The sequence below is a fragment of the Rousettus aegyptiacus genome, unplaced genomic scaffold, assembly GCF_014176215.1.
Source record: "Rousettus aegyptiacus isolate mRouAeg1 unplaced genomic scaffold, mRouAeg1.p scaffold_m13_p_11, whole genome shotgun sequence".
In the NCBI taxonomy this organism is placed as follows: domain Eukaryota; kingdom Metazoa; phylum Chordata; class Mammalia; order Chiroptera; family Pteropodidae; genus Rousettus; species Rousettus aegyptiacus.
Window position 1 is genome coordinate 11,742,389 of NW_023416286.1, and position 20,032 is coordinate 11,762,420.

The 20,032-nt window shown below is 39.4% G+C and overlaps 2 protein-coding genes across 2 annotated transcripts in view; both read left to right on the forward strand.

Annotated features, from left to right (window-relative positions):
• The window catches only part of LOC107503950, a 160,667-nt gene extending 158,125 nt beyond the window's left edge, over window positions 1-2,542 (forward strand). Inside the window, 1 exon segment of the mRNA XM_036229003.1 lies at window positions 2,438-2,542. Coding sequence (XP_036084896.1) covers window positions 2,438-2,513 — 76 coding nt within the window. The 3' untranslated portion in view covers window positions 2,514-2,542.
• On the forward strand, window positions 1,782-6,078 carry SERTM1 (serine rich and transmembrane domain containing 1). The gene has a single exon (XM_036228485.1). It carries the CDS (start codon window positions 2,571-2,573, stop codon window positions 2,946-2,948), a length of 378 nt encoding a protein of 125 aa, XP_036084378.1. The 5' UTR covers window positions 1,782-2,570; the 3' UTR covers window positions 2,949-6,078.
• The last annotated feature ends 13,954 nt before the right edge of the window (window positions 6,079-20,032 follow it).

A 20,032-nucleotide genomic window follows, 5' to 3' on the forward strand; every position in this document is an offset into this window, starting at 1 on the left:
TGCTTTCTAATTAGATATCTTTCTTTTGTCAAATCCATGAGCTTTCTCAGTTTCCTCACATAGATTTAGGAGGTTTTACCAGAACGTCTGGAATATTTCAAATCAGTCCATGAGCGTTCTACCTACTTTTCTTTCCTATATTTCATGCTGCCTCTTAGATTTCTCTTTTCCCTAAAGATGAACACTTACGTGCCATAAAAAGGCAAAATTGCCAAATCAGTGTAAAGCATTTGCAATTCCACTGTGATTCTCTTTCTTTTTAAAGGCTTGTTGGGAGCCTGTAGCAGACTAATGAAATTAAAATCACCAGGCAAAGCCTAATGAGGAGTTAGAGTCAAATTATTTTAGTAACTACACATAAGACACTGCCTGTGACCTACTGAGATCATGAGCCTGTGTGACACCTGACAGGGATAGCCCTCTCAGAAGTGTCCCCTCTTTTCCAGGAATCACTTGTGATGCTCAGCCCTGGCCACAGTAGCCAATGTCAGCCCCTCGAATCTAATTAGATTTGGAGAGCAGAGGGAAAGGCAAGTTTTCAAGATAGAATACAGAGCAGAGTTTAGGAAAAGAGAAAGCCAGGGCAGAGTAGCTGTTTCCACATTTGTATTTCACTACATCTGATGCAAAGAGATTTAGAAGTTTACAACAAAATGATCTAATGCTATAAAGAGCTAGAAAGAGCATCTTTTCTGGACTTGAAGAAAGAGAGTCATTTATGGGGAGAAATCATCCTCAGGCTTCCCTCATCCACATAGGGGCCCAGTCAGAAACCAGCTGTGACTTCTTCAGTCATGGAGGAGAGGGTGTTTGTAACAAGCTGAATGCACACCAAGAGCCTGAGGAGTCATGCTCTGTCTCAATTGCTACCTGCCTGTCTCAGTCCAATTTGCTCCTGGCTGGGAGAATATTGTTCCTTCTGTACACCTCTTACATGCACACACACACACACACACACATTTCGACCCAACCCTTTATAATTCACTAAGTACTTCCATTACTTCCATGCCTGTTATCATGATACCTGCATAACACAGTGAGGACATAAGGCAGGTGTCGTACATTTTACAGATGAGAAAAATGAAGCTGAGCAACTGTAGGAAATTTTCCCAACTTCTCAAAAATAAAGGAGAATTTAGACCTCAAACTTAAGAGTCTTGTGAGTAAACCTAGTGCTCTTTCTACCATCCAGAGGGAATCTAACCTTTGTTCTAAGTTAATCTAAACTTTCTTATTCAATGACTAAACTATGCATTGCAAAGAATGTAGGTATCTAAAAGAAAATAAATACATAGAAATGGCCCCTGATCTCAAGAAGGCACAATTTTACGAATAAATCAGCAAATTATAAATGTTCGGCAAAAATAAAAGTTCCCATGGTGACCAGGATATAGAAGCAATCAAAGTGTCCTACAGTGGATGATTGGATAAAGAAGCTATGGTACACATATACAGTGGAATATTACTCAGCCATAAGAAGAGATGAAATACTGCCATTTGTGACAACATGGATAGACCTAAAGATAATCATGCTAAGCAAAATAAGGCAGACAGAAAAAGTTAAAAACCCCATGATATCATTTATATGTGGTATGTAAACCCGAAAGCAACAAACAAACAGGACAAACAGAAACTCGTAGACATGGACAATAGACTAGTGGTTACCAGAGGGTAGTGGGGGAAGGGGACAGGGAGGTAAATGGGGTAAAAGAGCTCAAATATGTGGCGACAGAAGAAATATAACTATGGGCGGTGAACACACAATGCAATGTATATATGCCTCATTGTTGAATTGTACACCTGAAATTTACTGGATTTTGTTAACCAATGTCACCATAATAGAAACAAACAAACAAACAAGTAAATGATAGCATGATACAATGATACAATAATATACAGTACATAATATTTGATAATGATGATAAATGACTATATTATTGGTTTGTGTAAAACAAAAAAGTCAGAGTTATATGTGCAATGATTCCCCAAAGCAGGATAGAGGAAAGCTCTGGTTGGGGATTGTGCTAGTGGGCTGGAGGGTGCACAGAATTCATTTACTGGAGGAGGGAGGTTCGGAGCTAACGTTTTTGGTCCTATTCTCAAAGCATCCACTTGGAGCATCTGTCGAAGTCGCAGCAGATGGAGCACATCAGAAATGTATTTTCCTTTTTATCTTATCTTTAGTTCCTTGAAGAAACCTGGCACGTAGGGTACTATGGAGATAAAATAAAAGTTCATTTTTGTATCATCATTTATAGTGTAAAGACACAAACATTACTTGTTCCTGAGGCAGTTATTTCATTCTTTTTCCTCCCTTGTGGGTTTTATAATTAAACCTTCTGAAATGAAGACTAGCAATGAGATTTAAATGTAATATTTTCTGAATAATGCACTCAGTTGTTTTTTTTTTGTTTTGTTTTGTTTTTGTGTTTTGCAGCATCAATGAACATCTAATCTCCTGCTACCTTTGTTTGAAAACCAAGAATTTTTGTTCCACTGATTTAACTGCCTGAAATTTTTGCTGATCTTATACAGGGGGGAAAAATGCTGACTCTGTCCTTTTTTAACCCATGTGTGAAACTTTGACTTGCAATATACTTTTTCATTCTCTGACGCTCATAAAGATGTCTGAACCTGACTCTTCATCTGTGTTTTCGGGAAATGTGGAGAATGGCACTTTCCTCGAGCTATTTCCCACATCCCTGTCCACATCGGTGGACCCATCCTCAGGCCACCTATCAAATGTCTACATCTATGTGTCCATATTCCTCAGCCTTTTAGCGTTTCTACTTCTGCTTTTAATCATTGCCCTCCAGAGGCTCAAAAATATCATCTCCTCCAGTTCCTCCTACCCCGAGTATCCAAGCGACGCGGGGAGTTCCTTCACCAATTTGGAAGTCTGTAGTATTTCCTCTCAAAGGTCTACTTTTTCAAACCTTTCATCGTGATGAGAATGGAAGAATCCTTGAACGCTGCTGCAGCTTAGGTCTTCCCTTATGGGAAGTGTCACATAAAGCAGTTGCCTCATGAGAGAAATGACCTTTTAGTTTTTTTCAACCAGTTAGAACTGTTTCTTCGCGATTTCTTTTTCCATTCGTGAGGCTTTTCATTTATGAATGTAGAAGCTGATGAGGACAAAAATGTGTGCAAACCTCAAGGTGTATAATTTCACACAAACCACCTAACGAATCAGGAGCTGGCTTCTTGAAGGTGGATCAGTTCATTCCAGCCATTGGACAACCGGGGCAGTTCCCTGAGGGCCTCGCAGTGGGTGCTGTCTGCGGACTCTGCGTTTCATTTCCCTTACAAAACTGTGAAACCAACTGAGTCAGCAGGAACTAGCAAAATTAAGTCTGAGCTATTTAGAAGATATTTTCCATATTTAAAAGATAAAGTAGGAACACCAAATAGAAAAAAAAAAAGAGTCAATTTAGATTTGATGTATAATATTTCTAAAACTAGAGAAAAAAGTATGCTAAATGTTTTATTTAATGTCATATTGACAAATGAGAATCACATTTATTGATGAATTAGGTTGTATTTGGAAAAATTTTGGAAGAGTTCAACTTTTAATTGTGATGCAGTTTGTAATGTATTTCTTGCTCCTGAGGTATTTTTCCCACTTATGTTATAATGTTCTAGAGTTGCAGAATTCATTGTGGTAATTGATGTTACTATTGCTAAGAGAAGAACCAGAAAAGGCACCAAGAAGTTTTTATTTTATGCCTATAATTTCCATCAATGTGAATTAATTATATGGAGAATATTCATTTAGTTGTGTTTTATACAATAACTCCTGGCTAAGTATAAGTTTACTGAGCTAAGTATACTATTAGCAGTCATGTATGTTTCTTTATTCAGTTTCACAGTCTTTATAATTTTAGTGCAGAATTATATTAAGGCTCTGAGATGTCAGATGTTTGTTTACTCTCATTAGGTTACAAAACTTAGAGACTACATTGCTAATATATGTTATTATATACACTGTGAATGTTACATGTATCTGATAATTGTTGTATGTGAAGATAATACTCTGCATTGCAATTCTAGGACATGGGTTTGTATTAAAAATTATACTCAAGCTGTGTAGCTCCTGGGAGCCTGGTGATTCTGGGAGCTACCGTACTGTGGTCGGCCACGCACTCTGACTTGGAGGCGCACACGTGGGCACAGGCATGGAATGTGGAGAAAATCAGGCTGCCCATGGGGGAGAGGAATAAAAAAAGCAAACTACAACTTCGCAAAATAAGAATTTTAATTTGAAAAAGAAATGCCCCCCTCCGCATAAACGCTGAACTGGTTTCAGCCTGCATCGGCGTCGCCGTGACTTCCCACGGCAACCAGGTTATCTTGTCCTGATCATCTGCTGGTCTTTTGGGGTGGAGCTTCACACTCCGTTTGGACTGATGGCTGGCAGCACTGCCCACTAACTGGAATGAGGTAAAGAATCCACCATTTTCACAAGGTTTATCTTTGTCACTTTAAAACGCTAGGAGAGACGAGGCCTGGTGATGATGATCAGGTTCCTTTTTCTTAATCCCTAAGTCTCACTTAAATCAAACCACATTGAACTACTTCTATATCAATAATGCCCACAAACACTATAAAAACTGCAGATGGTCACTACCCTAAAATGTATAATTAGTGAAAAATTTACCTCTACTGCCATTTAAAGCATAGTAGTGTGTTGGAGTGTTATGTAGTATAAATGCTGGACTAGAAAAACTCTGCTATTTTAGATCATTATCGGCACTCTGAACGTGTGTGTGTGTACACATAATGCATTCTCAGAATATATATATACACGTGTATATATTCACAATAACCAATTAAAAGTTGTGTGAAAGCTAACAGGATTAAAGAGGCATTTATATTATCACTTTTCCTCTTTGATTCATCTTGTGTTATTTTGATTACTGAGGAAGAAAGGACATGGATGAAGTGATATTTAAAAATAAAGAAATGAGTTTGCCACACAACAGGACAATCTGAGTATTATCTGTTCTAAGTAAGGATTTTATACTCTCTAGAAGAGATATAAAGCCTTCTGAAAATAAAATTATTATTAAAAATCTGCAGACACACCCCCTCCGACCCCTGATGCGATGGTTCTTGCTCTCAAGGTTAAGCTGAATTAGCAGCAACATTCGAAGATGAAAATAGGGTATATGATGACAAACTTGCCAGGATAACAGGTTGTGCAACTTGAGATGAATTTATGTTGTTTAAGAAGTACAGAAAGGTTAGAAGACTGGCTTATAAATAAAGAAGTAGAGCCCATTGAAAGCCTGGTTCTTCTCATCTTCTTCGGTGACATGCTCCACAATCTTCTCTCCTTAGGAAGCTTTTTCCATCACCCTTTTTCTGCACATCCTCTCTGAAGTGAGGTCAGTAATGTGTGGCCCAAGTATTAGCCTCTCCCCTATTAGAATCCCCTCTCTCTGGGGCAGTGAGTCCCACACTACCCTGGTTAAAACAATCACCCGAAAGCTTGGGAAATATTCATGTTCCCAGGCCACAGATCCAACCTCAGGAATGGAGGACAGGGGATCTTACCTCTTGTCCACTGCCTAAATAACTGCCATTTCTCCAAGCTACATGTCCCTCCACACACACAGCTCATAGAACCAACTCACTTTCCTGCTCAGGTCTGAACTCCAGGTCGCCCGCCTCAGTGGAAATCTGCACCATCACACTGAGCTCAGCGGAGGAGGGATGTGGAGAAGGTCATATCTCTTTGCCCCCACAACATCACTTTCACAAGATTATGCACATATAACAGACTAGGTTGGAGGATCGGGGGTACCTGATGGGATTTATAGAATGAGAGAAAATATTTTACACTGTATATATCTAGACTATTTTCACAACCTAAAAAAAAAAACAACAGCACAACTAGAAAATGAAGCATCATCAGAAGCAACACCAGTTTCTACACTTGCTGCCCTGCCTGAGGTCTGCCTTCCCCACAGGGCTCCCACTTCAAACCCATGGCAGGCCCCACTTTCCTTTAGACCATTCTGTCTTCTAGGATCTGTCCCAGTTGGGAAAACACATAGGGCCCAAGCCTTCTGTACCACATTTCTCAGAGCCTGAGTTAGTGTAGAATGGCCCAAGGGAGCATGTGGAAGGGTGAGTTTGTGGGTGGGGGAGGGAGGCAGCTGTGAGAGCCCAGGACCAGCTCTCCTCAGAGCCTCTCTGTTCGTGAGAGCCCAGTTGTGCTTCTCTTTCTTCCTGGTTGTCCGGTAGGCAAGTGGCTCTCATGATCCCGTGTGTTTGTGTGCGCACATACAGAAACTCACAAGCATACACAAAAGAGAACAAAAACAACAGCAAACACAAGCCAAGAAAAAAAGTCCTCAATATTCAAAGATAGCGACTCAATTTTCAAAGTCCGCTTACTTCAATTTAACCCCACCTTTGATGGTGAGGCAGACACACTTGTTCTCCCTGTTCACCCTCGCACTTCGAAACCTTGCCTAAATATCTACATTTTGCAAGAGACAATTCCTAGTAATACTCTTTTTATTGCGACAGAGTTCACTGACCCCTGTTGTCACATCTGACCATCCAGAGACCTCATCAAAGCCTTGCAAGTGCTAACTGCTTTTCTTTTTCTTAGATCAGGTCAATTCTGAGGTAGGGTGTGTGCCACCCTGAAAACATAAGCAGACTCTATTTTCATCAGGCGTTTATTAAATAAGTCCTTTATCACTAGATAGCAAACAGATATAGTACCTGCCCTCATGAAGCTTACAATCTAGTGAAGAAAATAGCCACAAAAATCAATGAACAAACAATATGCATGGTTACAACTGCAATAAGCACTTTAAAAAGACTAAAATGGTGAAATAATAGACAACAAAGGAAACTCACTTAAGATATGGTGGGCAGAGAGGGCCTTTCTGGCATGATCATGCATAAGTATTGACACATGTTGAAAAGAGATTCTCTTAATGGGATTAGCATGTGCAAAGATCCTGTGACAGGACAAGTCTCAGCTGTGCTGGCAGCAGAGGTGAAGTCGGAGAGGTGGCAGGGGAAGATTTTGTGAGCCTAGTATATTAGAGTTGGAGTTTGGGTTTTATTCTGAGTGTCCTGGGACTCCATCAAAGGGCTTTAAAGCAGAAAAGTTAAATAATTGAATTTATGTTTGAGAACGACCACTTACTCTAGATGCTTTGTGGAATAGACCAGAGATGGACAAAATGTTCTATTCAGATCCACCCTGGGTGGAGTAAGGGAGTGGGTGAAAAGTTGTTCTCCCAGCTACAAATTCCCAGCTACAAATTCATCTTCTAGCCATGGAAACGGTTTTAGCTACAATGATCATTACCACACAACTGCCTGTCTCCTCCCCTCCTTTCCACCACCCACTCACCTCCCTCTCTCTCTTTCTCTCCCTCTCTGTCTTTCTTCTCTTTCTCTTTCTTTCTCTCTCTCTCCTCTCTCACTCTTTCTTCTCTCTCCTCTCTCTCTCTTGCTCTTGCTCTCTCTCACACACACATACACGCCCGTCTTAAATTCCCCTTCTCTCCTCTCCTTACTTGTCCCCATTTATCCCTTTTTAAAGTCTTTCTATCATTTTTCAGTTCGTGTGTTCTTACTCCAGTATTTTTAACATCATGTGTGACTAATGTTCCAATAAAACTCCAATACTGCAGGAGTTACAGCATTTAAAATTTTGCTCTATTTAAATTTCCATTTCTAAAAAGCTATTCTTTATGCACTATATGGCTCATTCCTTATGATTCTACCTCTTGAGAATAGTGACATGTTTGGGAAGTTTCTTTTCAGTTTTCTGCCTACGCTGTTTAACTGATTCCACGTGCCACAGAACACAGAGTTTGGATTCAGAGAGAGCTTTGCTCAAATATCTAAGCCTTAAATATTACCTCTCTCACCTTAGGTAACTTCTCTGAACCTCCAGATCTTAGTAATTGGAAGAGAATAGTAACTTCCTTACAGGTTGTGAGGATTATATGAGAAATGGAACATAAACCGTCTAACACCACGTTGCTTAACACGTGGTGAGTAATATTGCATATGCAAATATCAGTATTTAGAACTTTTGGCTCCTGAGGGTTCAAATTTTTCCCTTTATTTCTGCCTACCATTACTCACCCTGCCTTTGTTAACTTTATTCCTCTTCCATTCTTTTTCCTTTCACACTGCTAACTTAATCTCTCATGTATTTGGCCCTTACTGTTCTGTTGTAAACTTCTTGCCTATCCCATTTCCAAGCGCTGCAGGTGTTGATGACAAAGGCAAAGTCAAGTTATCATGCAAGTAATAATGATGAAGAGACAAATCAAGAACAAAGATGGACAGTGAGCACCTTCTGACTTATGATGCATAACAAACATGCTGGAGGGTTCTGGGTTACAGTCAAACTTGAAATGAGCCCAAGAAAGTTGCGCTGGGATGAGACGGTGCCTGGAGCAGTCAGACAACATTGAGGCCCCTGTATATTTGCCCAAATCATCCAGAGTTGGCCCAACTGGGCAGTACCTGTGGTCTCCAGTACCTACTTATCCCTAGCACTCAAGAATGTAAACTCACTGAAGGAGTTTTGCAGGTTGCTATTTATGGAGGACATTGTTTCAAAAAAGTAGTTTATAGTTTCTTCACAATAAAATCCACTCAACCCCAAAGCTGTAGCAACTTCGATAATTTAGAAGCAAATTTAAGATCTCCCAGTGACTCAGACTTACTATTATAAATATCTTTTTTTGCTCTATATGCACAAATGCCAGTCCAGAGGGAGTTCTAATTAGTAAAATGCCAGATTCATTATTATTAGTTGTAATAATATAAAACATACTACTAGTAATAAAACCAAACTGGTTTAGCTAGACAATTACTCAAGATGGAATAATAATAATGATAAATGCTCTTAATTGCCAACACTTCTGTAGTTGCTATTATGTGTCAGGCTCTCTTTTAAGCACTTCGTGTACTCTTTCGTAGTCCTCCATGAGGCAGGCACTATTATTATTCCCATTTTACAGAAGAGGAGAGCAGGGAAGGTCACAAAGCTAGTGAATTGCAGAATCAGAACTCCAGCCCAGAAAAATCAGGCTCTAATTTCTACAACTTAACTACAATGCTTTACTCCTTTCTTCCTTTTATTCAGAAATAGTAGTTTATAATAGATACATTTGGGAAAATATTTACTCATAAAGGTAGGTTGAAGAATAAATTTATAACTAAATATTAAACTTTGTAATATGTTTCAGATCGGTATAATATGCACTTGGCAAAAAGTGTAGAAAAAAGCACAGGCTGTTGTTCTCTTACCTAACTACAGGCACAGGTCCCACACAACCTCCCTTCTCATTGCCACGCCCAGGCTGAAGCTGCGAACTCTGGGTGGGGGTCCTGCTTCTAGGTGTGGACACGGGGACCTCCCAGTTCCATGGGTAGCCTGGGAGCATGGGTGACACAGGAAAGATGCACACAGTGCCCCTCCATGGGGCACATTCATTTAGATGCAAAAAAGGGCTGTTCATTTGTGTAGCAAATACTTACTAACCACCTATGTGCCATTCTTCTTTGCTCCTGGGATTTAGCAGTAAACAAAAAAGATAAAAATCCTTCTAGAAGTTTAGTGGAAGAGACAGACAATAACAAGATAAATAAGCAACATATATAGTAGGTTGGACAATTTAAGTACACAGGAAAAAAAGTAAAGTAAGGAAAAAGGATAGAAAAATTAAGTGTGACCAAAACTTTAGATGGGTGAAAAGGGAGACCTTTCTGAGAAGATGGGATTTGAGTTGCAAAGAGAATCTTTTTGTGCCATCCTTCCCCAAAATGAAAATTTCCACAAAGGATGATCATCTGAAGATTACAGTGTAAAAAGAGTTATTAAACTTCCATTATTTCAATCACCCAGAGTTAGCCAAAATAAAACCACTGATCAAAACAGTTTTCACAGATTTACCTTGGAAAAAAAGGAACAGAAAAAAACGATTCCTCACACACAGAACAGATCTCTTCCTCCTCTGTTTTCCATGTACTGAGGTGGTCTGGGCACCCTGCTTACTCATGCAGTGGATACGTGTATGAGAACAAGGGTTGGTGAGTTAAAAATAATATTAACCATTTGCTTTTGCTATCCAATTCCAAATTTTTGGTGATTTTTTTATACTTAATGGAAACGAATGCATACTTTGATGTCAACTTACCCTCAGCCAAATGGCTAGAAGTGAGAACATACTGCTATTAGAACTTACTAGCTGTAAAATTAGCTCTAATGGAGGCCAGAATAAGGTATAGCAGACCCACAAAGAAGCCTATTCCCAAGTGGATGTTTGAGCCAGCTGTTTGCCATGTGGCTGGGCACTGAGGAAGATACTCCCGGAGCAGCAGCAAGTCCAAAGGGGTGGAGGTTTAAGGGGGCTCAGTGTGTGTGAGGAGTCACGGAGGGTTCTGAGTCCCTGACACCTCACATGCAGATGGGAAGGCAGATAAGTACAGGACCACCTTCCAAAGTGTCACAGCCCTCTGCTCCAGGGGCAGCATCTGGTCTCCTAGTGTCTGACCTGCGTCTCAGAGCCTGTAACTCTATACTTCCTGGGGCACTTTCACAAGGTGGAAAGAGGGACCTTGAAATCCAAAACCAAAGACAAGTGGCCCTGCCCGAGAAGGCCGTTCCTCCTCTCCACCTTACCACACACACCTCCATCTCCGAGGATCTGAGGTGCGAACTTCCAGCTGACAGCCCCACAACAAAAAAATTGCTCTTAGGGCTATTCCAGAGATGAGGCTTAAACCAGGCTGTGTGTGCTACATTAGGTTTGGGCAGTGTCCTGTAACTCGGGGTGGCCGCCGAGCACTCATTAGCATGGAAATGACATGATCATCTACTTCGTGAGTTTATTTTAAAGTTGGAATAATAATATACACAAAAGTGCTTGCAAACTTTAAAGTCTTATTTTTTCCAGTTCTTAGCACATGGCGTGGCTTAGTAATGTTTGTATAATGAGTTAGAGAGTAAAGGACAGACCGGTCATGCAGGAGCAAATTCCTTCTACTCCTGGAGGAAGGATGGCATTAGAACCCCTAAACTTGTGAGGAGAACTGATCCACAATGATTTTACTGGCATCATCTAAACATTCGATGGGAACAACTTGAATCGAAGGCCTCCTAAGGATCTTCCCATATGCCTATTTCATCAGACGCTACAGCAAATATTTTGCTTAGAAAAGTGAGTGAAAGAAGTCAGACTGAATAGATGTGACCACAGTTTGCATCACTGAGTTTTTGAATTGAGAAGTAGTTTATAAAGCAGGACATACCATATGCCATGAGACTGTTCATGAGGACATGAGGAAAGTAGTAATAAGCCAATTAACAATAAATTGCTGAACAGAAAGGAGAATCTTATTCAATTCAGTAAACCTGGCATCTTTAGGACTTTAAATCTCTTTCTGTCAGTGATAGTGCAGCTCTCAATCAGCTGTTTCATATAAATATCAAAGTGTTTCAAGCTTATTTGTACTCTTTGCTTCAGTGCCCCTGCAGACAATTTATCCTACACTCTTTATGAGGCTGAATGAAAACCATAGTTCTGCCTGAATTCTTTTTCCACTTGGGAGGTTTTGCTGCTTCCTGGTTTGTGTTCCCTTCAACTTGTGAGAATAATGTGTTCCACTACATCCTCTCTCCCTTTTCCTTCTGATGCCGTCCTCCATTAACCTCCAAGGTTCATTCCTCTTCTCCAGGGATTCTACTGACTTCTCTAGCTCTTTGCAGGAGTGGGCGGCGCTCTTACTTAGGGTCTTGTCTGCGCCGTGCTCAGAATCAGTGACACCTGTGGCTTGTTCTTCTGTATCCTGGGCTCCTTCAAACTGTTCTGACTCGTGATCCTAGCAAACTTTGAAAGTTTCTCCATAAAATCTGGTTTTCAATTACATTGCCATGAGAAAATACTAAAGGAGGAAATTGATTTATGAAATCAATGTTCATGGTCTAATCATTTGTGACAGACCTCACTATCTGATATAAATTTTTCAAAAACCATTTAGAATGATCAGATTTGCTTTGGCGATGGCGTGACTTTTTCTTACTCTCAGTACTACCTCTGTTCCAAAATATAACTAAAATACAGTCATATTTTCATTCCAATCTTGTTATCACTCTTTCTTCCTATGTTAATGACACACTTAGTATCTCAATTTGACACAAAAACTTAGTTAAAGAATGTCATCATGTATGAAGAGTAGCATTTTTATTTTTATTTTTAAATTAATATAATTTTTATGGTGACATTGGTTAATGAAATCCAGTAAGTTTCAGTTGTACATTTTAACAGTAAGGCATCTATATATATATTGCATTTGTGTATTCACTACCCACAGTTAGATTTCTTTCTGTCACCACATATTTGACCCCCTTTATCCCATTTACCTCCCCCCGCCCCCCCCCACTCTCTGCTAACCACTAGACTATTGTCCATATCCATGAGTCAACAGGACAAATAATAAGAAATGTTGGAGAGGATGCAGAGTAAAAGGAACCCTCATACACTGCTCGTTGGACTGCAAATTGGTATAACCACTATGGTACACAATATGGAGGTTCCACAAAACACTAAGAATTGATCTACCATATGGTCTAGCAATTTCTGTACTGTGTATTTACCTCAAAGACTTGAAAACTCATATCCAAAAAGATATTTCCACACCAATGTTCATAATAGCGTATTCGCAGTGGCCAGGACATGGAAGTGACTGAAGTGTCCTATGATAGATGATGGATGAAGAAGATGTGGTACATATACAGTGGAGTATTACTCAGCCATAAGAAGAGATGAAATACTGACATTTGCGACAACATGGATGGACCTCAAGATAATCATGCTGAGCGAAATAAACCAGACAGAAAAAGCTGAAAACCACATGATATCACTTATATGTGGGATGTAAATCTAAAAGCAACAAATGAACAGGACAAAGAGTAGTATTTTTAAAGGTGTTCCTTTTTTTATAATGTACTCTGTATTCTCTGAATGGAACTCCCTGGTGTGGGTCCCAGGCCTGACTGGTCCTGGGTCTGGCTATGAACCAGACTCATGGCTAGGAATAGGACCCTGGATCTAGAATGTTACATTAATATAATAGGGTGCTTGTGCCTAAAATACATAAACATAATTCAGCTTATTGTATCATGTGTGTGTGGCTGAATGCCACTATTGTACTCTGATATATTTGGAGCCAGACAGTCCCCTGGGGAGCCAAAGGGGAGCAGAAGAGGAGCAGAAGCAGAAGCGCCGTCCCCACAATAGAACTGCACTCCCTGCAGTAAAACTGCACTCCCCACAATAAAGCTTGTGCCTGCCATTTCATTCTCATGTCGGCCTCTTGTGCATTCTTTCGACTGGGTATCTCACCACTGAAACCTTCCCTTTTCGATCAGCTTAGCATTGACACTTGATGAAATCAGCAGGATGAGGTGTGTACACTACCCAGCACTCCAGACAGTTCCCAAGTGGAGGATACCGGGGTGGAGGACATGTGGCCCACCCCCCGCCTCCCAGTGGTATCCTGTAACTGTGTGTCTGGCTACATTAAAGCCCCCAGACGATTGGGATGGAGTGAAGCCACATCAGGAGAACATCCAGAAAGCCCTGGAAATGTTGGAGCCGAATGTCCTGACTGCTTACTGGAAGCAGCAGGTGGGGTGGCCTGGATGTTTCTGGTGGTGCTGTGGCAGGCCAGTCTAGAGGTTCAGGACCAAGCTCAGCGGGTGCAGCAGCTACAACGCAAGCAAGAAGTTCTGGAAAGGTAGCTGGTAGCAGCAGAATGTATGCTGCAGGACCCGGAAGGGTCGCTGCCATTGTCCATGCCCTTACTATGGGCCGTGTGTGCCCCCAGCTACCACTAATGCTCCCTTGAACTCATTTTCTCTTAGTCAAAGGAAGCTCTGTGACTCAGCAGCTTGCAACCTGCCCTCTTAAAAGAGATCTTTTTGCTCAAAGCAGACTGAATGCAATTAGCCGCTACACACCACACAACAATTAAATTTTTTTTAAAAAAAAAATTTAAACAAATCTCTGCATAATTGGAAGGTGTCTGCTTATAAGCTGCAGGTATCTAGAGTTATTTTTCTTCAGGGAGAGACCACAGTTCAGCCATGCTTGGCCATGGTGTCATAGTGAATGTTAAGCTACAACAAATAATTCTTCACAAAGGAAGTGTGCTACTAGTACTCAGGGCTTTGATACCTCCCTCACCCCCCTGCCCCACCATCACAGGATAAAGATGGTATTTTACCAAAAGTAATTTATCCCTTGGCATCTGATGTAATGCAAATTTGATGAAAACATAAGTCTCCATTAAAATTAAGGGCATGAAAACTCTTAACTTTGTAGACTGCCGATTGTGTTCTGAATACATTAATAAAGGTTTTAGATGGTTTGTGAAAACACACCCAATGTAAAACCCTTAATGAATATTTCCTGCAATCACTGTATAGACTTTATCCTAAATTTACACTTCTTTGTACTTCCTGACACTAAGAATACAGAAACCTGAAATGTTGGCAGCCTCAAATACAGATTTAGAGGATCTGCATCATATAGGTTCTGTGATTCACTAAACAGTTACTCTGCATAGAAAAGAAGGAAGACACAGACCTTGTTGTCAGGTTGCTCACTGTCTGGTGGGAGAGAAGAAAAGAAGGAGAAGGAAAAATGAAAAAGAAGAAACAAACACATCAGAGTGTCTGCTCTGTGTCAGGCATGACGTAAAATGTTATATATAATTTCACTTAATCTTTACGATAACTCTAGGTGGTTGGAATTATTAGCTGTTTGTCAGAGCAAGAAAGAGAGGTTCAGAGAGGTCAATTCCAAGATTATACTGGTAGTAACTTGCTGCAAAGCAATATGATAAGAGCTAAGAGTCAGAGAAGGAGTAGACCATGTAACTGAGGTGATATCATCAACTGAGAGAAGTACTAGGAAGGTGGGAAGTAAGTTTGCATGGTCAGAGGTAATGAATTCCGAGATTCTGATTTCAACATCTCTGTAAGTCGTTCCTTTGGGCACTTGGAAAGTGCTGAGGCCTGAATGAAAGCCCTAGGGATTAAATACAAATCCAGAAGAGAAAAAGATGATGATTGAAGTTTGGGGTAAACCAATAACAACAATAACAACAACAACAAAAATGCACATTAAAGAAGTCCACGAAATGATGAAGAAGGAGCTGTCCGAAAAGCAAGAGAAGGAGCAGGAGAACACGGTGTGACGACTAAAGACTGCAAAGCAGAAGTGGGTGTAAGGGAGAACCGCAGCACCTTTTACTTTGTGTGTGTGAGGGCTTGGGTTGTGTGGGGCTTAGGAGAAGTCTGGTGGAGTAGAGAGATAGAAGATGGACCAGAGATGGGACAGTCTTCCCCCACCGAATGCCAAATTCCATCCACCATGGCTAGTCCGAGTTTCTCTTTGTACCTCTTTACCTCCAGACCTAGCAGAGGGCTGTGTATAGAGTCTCAGAAATGTTTGCTGAATGACTCAATTAGTCATTAGTTTAGTTAATTGACCCTTAGAAGATACCAGAGAAACACATCAAAAGCAGTCATAAGAGGAAAGTTGATATCATTACAGGCCTAACTCCAAAAATAAGAATGAGCCCAAATAAACAACCTAATGCTTCATCTTAAAAAATTAGAAAAGGAAGAACAAATGAAGCCTAAATACAGTAGAAGGAAAGAAATAATCAAAATTAGGTCAGAAATAAATGAAATTGAAAACAAAAAAAATAGAAAAAATAAATGCAACACAGAGCTGGTTCTTTGAGAAGGTTAATAAAATTGACAAATCCCTGGCTAGATTCACTAAAGAAAAAAGAGAAAGAACACAAATAAACAAAATCAGGGATGAGAGAGGGGAAATTATGACTGACATCGCAGAAATACAAAGGATCATGCAAGAATACTATGAAAAAAGTATATAACACCACATATAATAACCTAGAAGAAATAAACCAGTACTTAGAAAAATACAATCTTCAAGAAGATCTGGAAAATCTAAATAGACCGATCAGCAATATGGAAATTGAAACAATCATCAAAACCTCCCAAAAAGTAAAAGTCCAGGACCAGATGGCTTCACCAGTGAATTCTGCTAATCATTGAAGAAGATTTAATACCTTTTCTCCTCAAACTTTTCCAAAAAATTAAAGAAGAGGCAATACTTCCCAACTCATTTTATGAAGCAAATATTACTCTGATACCAAAACCTGGTAAATATAACACAAAATAAGAAAACTACAGACCAGTATCTCTCATGAACACAGAAGCAAAAATCCTAAATAAGATACTAGTGAACCGAATGCAACAACATATTAAAAAATTTATACACCACAATCAAGTGGGCTTCATCACAGGGTCATAGGGATGGTTCAACATACGCAAATCAATTAATGTGATACACCACATAAACAAATTAAAACCTAAGTATTATATGGTCATATCGATAGATGCAGAAAAAGCCTTCGACAAGGTACAGCATCCATTTATAATCAAAACACTTAACAAAATCTGTATAGAAGGAAAGTACCTTAACATAATAAAAGCCATCTATGACAAACCCTCAACCAAAATTATACTTAATGGTGAAAAACTAAAAACCTTCCCTCTAAGATCAGGAACAAGGCAAGGCTGTCCACTATCCCCACTGTTATTCAGTATAACATTGAAGGTCCTAGCGAGTGCAATCAGGCAAGAGAAAGACAAAAAAGGCATCCAAACAGGAAATGAAGAAGTCAAACTGTCACCGTTTGCAGAGGATATGATTCTCTATGTAGAAAACCCTAAAGACTTCACAAGAACACTACTAGAAACAATAAGCAAATACAGTAAAGTCTCTGGATATAAAATCAACATTCAAAAATCCATAGCGTTCCTATACTCTAATAATGAAGCGTCAGAAAAAGAAGTGGAAAAATAATTCCTTTTACAATTGCAACAAAAAGAATAAAATGCCTAGGAATAAATGTAAAAAAACATGTGAAGGACATAGATAATGAAAACTACAAGACCCTATTTAAAAAATCGAAGAATATACAAAGAAATTAAAAGATATTTTGTGTTCTTAGATTGGAAGAATCAACATAGTTAAAATGACCATATTACCCAAAGCATATACAGATTTAATGCAATCCCCATCGAAATTCCATCAGCATTTTTTAAAGAAATAGAACAAAAAATCATCATATTTGTATAGAAGCACAAAAGACCCCAAATTTCCAAAGCCATCCTTAGAAAAAAGAATGCGGCTGGAGGCGTCAGTCTGCCCGACTTCAAATTATACCACAAAGTGACAATAATCAAAACTCATTTCCGAAAAGATATTTTCACACCAATGTTCATAGCAGCATTGTTCACAGTGGCCAGGACATGGAAACAACTGAAGTGCCCTACAATAGATGTTTGGCTAAAGAAGCTGTGGTATGTATATACAATGGAATACTACTCAGCCATAAGAAGAGATGAAATACTGCCATTTGCGAGAACATGGATGGACCTCGAGATAATTATGCTAAGTGAAATAAGTCAGACAGAAAAAGTAGAAAATCACACAATATCACTTATATGTGGAATATAAACCTAAAAGCAACAAATGAGCAGTACAAACAAACAGAGACTCATGGACATGGACTATAGACTAATGGTTACTAGTGCAGTGGGGGAGGAGGGGAGGCAGACGGGGTTACGGCGGTCAAATATGGGGATGTAGGGGGCAGGGGAGGTGGGTAAAGGGGATCAAATATATGGTAGCTGAAGGAAATTGGACTTTGGGTGGTAATCACACAATAGAATATATAGATGTCAAATAATAATGTATACCTGAAAATTATATAATTGTATTAACCAATGTTACCCCAATAAACTTCATTAAAAAAAAATAAAGAATAAAATAATAATAATTTTTTTAAAAAAAAAGACCCAGAGAAAGTGGGAGGAAAGGAGACCCAGAGTGCAGACGGTTCAGATCAGCCATGGACAAGAGGAGGGCCCCCTTTTCCTGTCAAATGAGATCACCAACACTGAACATGTTGTTCACAATAGAGGAGGAGCCACTCAAATGTTGTAGATGAAAAGAATGAAATTATATTCATGGTATTATCAAAATATAGTTAATCAGGGTTCCTTAATTTTATAGTTATAAAATTGTATTTAAAAGGTAGTGTCTACTAAACTAAGGTGAACTTTGGCCATCAACAATGATTTGTTTTAGAAATGCTAAGATGTCCTTCTCTTGACTTTTCACTGAGAATGGCATGAGCTTTCACTGCCAATAGTTTAATATTATGCCTGAAAAAGGAAGTTGATTACTGAGCATCACAGAAATTAGGTTATTTTCAAATATGATGAAAATTCTAATGCTGCTTCAACATAAGATACATTCATGGGTAACTAAAATGTGTGATATATAAAAATAAGAATGAAAAGTGGAAACTTGCTCTTCTAATTTGGTGTTAATCCAATGGGTGAGTGTAAAGGACATAGGAAGAAAAGAGAAGAAATGTTAGGAAATTCTTTTTAAAGTATAATTATACAGGCCTATTATCCTATGGCTACATCAAAAAATGTTAATGTGTAGAGAATTTAGATATCGCCCCCAGATAAGAGCAGATTCTGCATGACGCGGCTGTCACAGAAACTCCAGACATCTCATTTCCTCTGGATTTAAGTTTCCTTCTCTGACTTAGAAAGTCTGCATTTCTACGCACATCAGTTTCTATATTTCAGTTGAAATATCACATTGCTGCCTAAGCTTCCACTGACAAGAATGCAAAGCCAGCCATTTTCAAAGGACACATCTGCTCCTTAACAAAGTATAGGTAACAAAGTATAATTATTGAACACTAAAGAATAGTGACATTTCCCAAATTGTTCAATGGTTAAACTTGTTTAGCTATTTTCCTAGATTCCTAATCAGACACCATTTTTTTCAAATCCCCCCCCCACCACCACCACCAGGGTTTTCCTCAAAGAGTGATATTTGTATAAATAAGAGGTAATAAAATAATTTCTTTCCCTCTCCATTTTGATTGTCACCACATGGCCAACTGGAATTGAACAACTTGGAAAAATGCTACAATTCCAAACTTTTCTTCCATGTCGAATTCATTCTCTACTACACTGCCAGATAAATCGTTCAAACACATACCTTACTTACTATGGTTCCCACTGCCTTTTACCTCATCTTAATCCCTTTGTACAACTTTTAAAACCTTCAGAACTGGGCTCTGTTCCCACTTGTTTATACTCACGTGTTCCAAGGAACCCACCTCATGGACACAACCACCTCCTTTCTGTACAGGCCATTCTCACCTCTGCTCTGATGCCGGCCCTTATCCTGTCCCTATTCCCCTACCAGCTGGAATGCCTTCCTTCTCTCTTCCAACTCCTTCTCCATCCCTCCAGGGCCAGGGAGAGCTCTATGCCTTCCAGAGAGTTCTCTTACTCTACCAGTCCCTGTTGAGTACTCCTTCTGCCAATGGCAGACTGTTAAAACTAGGTAACATTTTAGAGGGGTAAGGTATAATTAATTGTTCTTTGTTCCTCGTGGCCCCTTTGGAAATATACCTTAAATTTGTTTCAGTATTCTCTACATAATCCATGGAAGGGCAAAGCAGGTAGAAGACATGAATACTAAGCCCTTGGTTATAGAGTATGAACCTATCTGTTAGTTTTGAGGCCAAAGTGGTTTATCTCCACTTCAATGTAAGAAACTGAAGAAACAGTTACTAATCTTCTTTCTACAAACCCAATTCTCACATTACATCTTTAGCAAGTACAACTCTATAACTGGTTGAGTCAGAAAGAAGCTTCTATAACTTCATTCAGTGTTAACCAAAATTTAATGTTTGCCTCTGGCAGTTTTTCACTGCTTTCTCAAGATACGTGCAGTTGGTTTGGAATCCATGTGCTCTTTTAAGTGTGATAAAAAGCTTAAAAGAAGAAATGTATGGAAGCTATGGCTGTGGAAACTTTAAGCTTCAGTTATCCCCAACT

Coding starts and splice junctions, on each gene's coding strand:
- SERTM1 (XM_036228485.1), top strand. CDS start 2,571: ATGTGTGAAACTTTGACTTGCAATATACTTTTTCATTCTCTGACGCTC.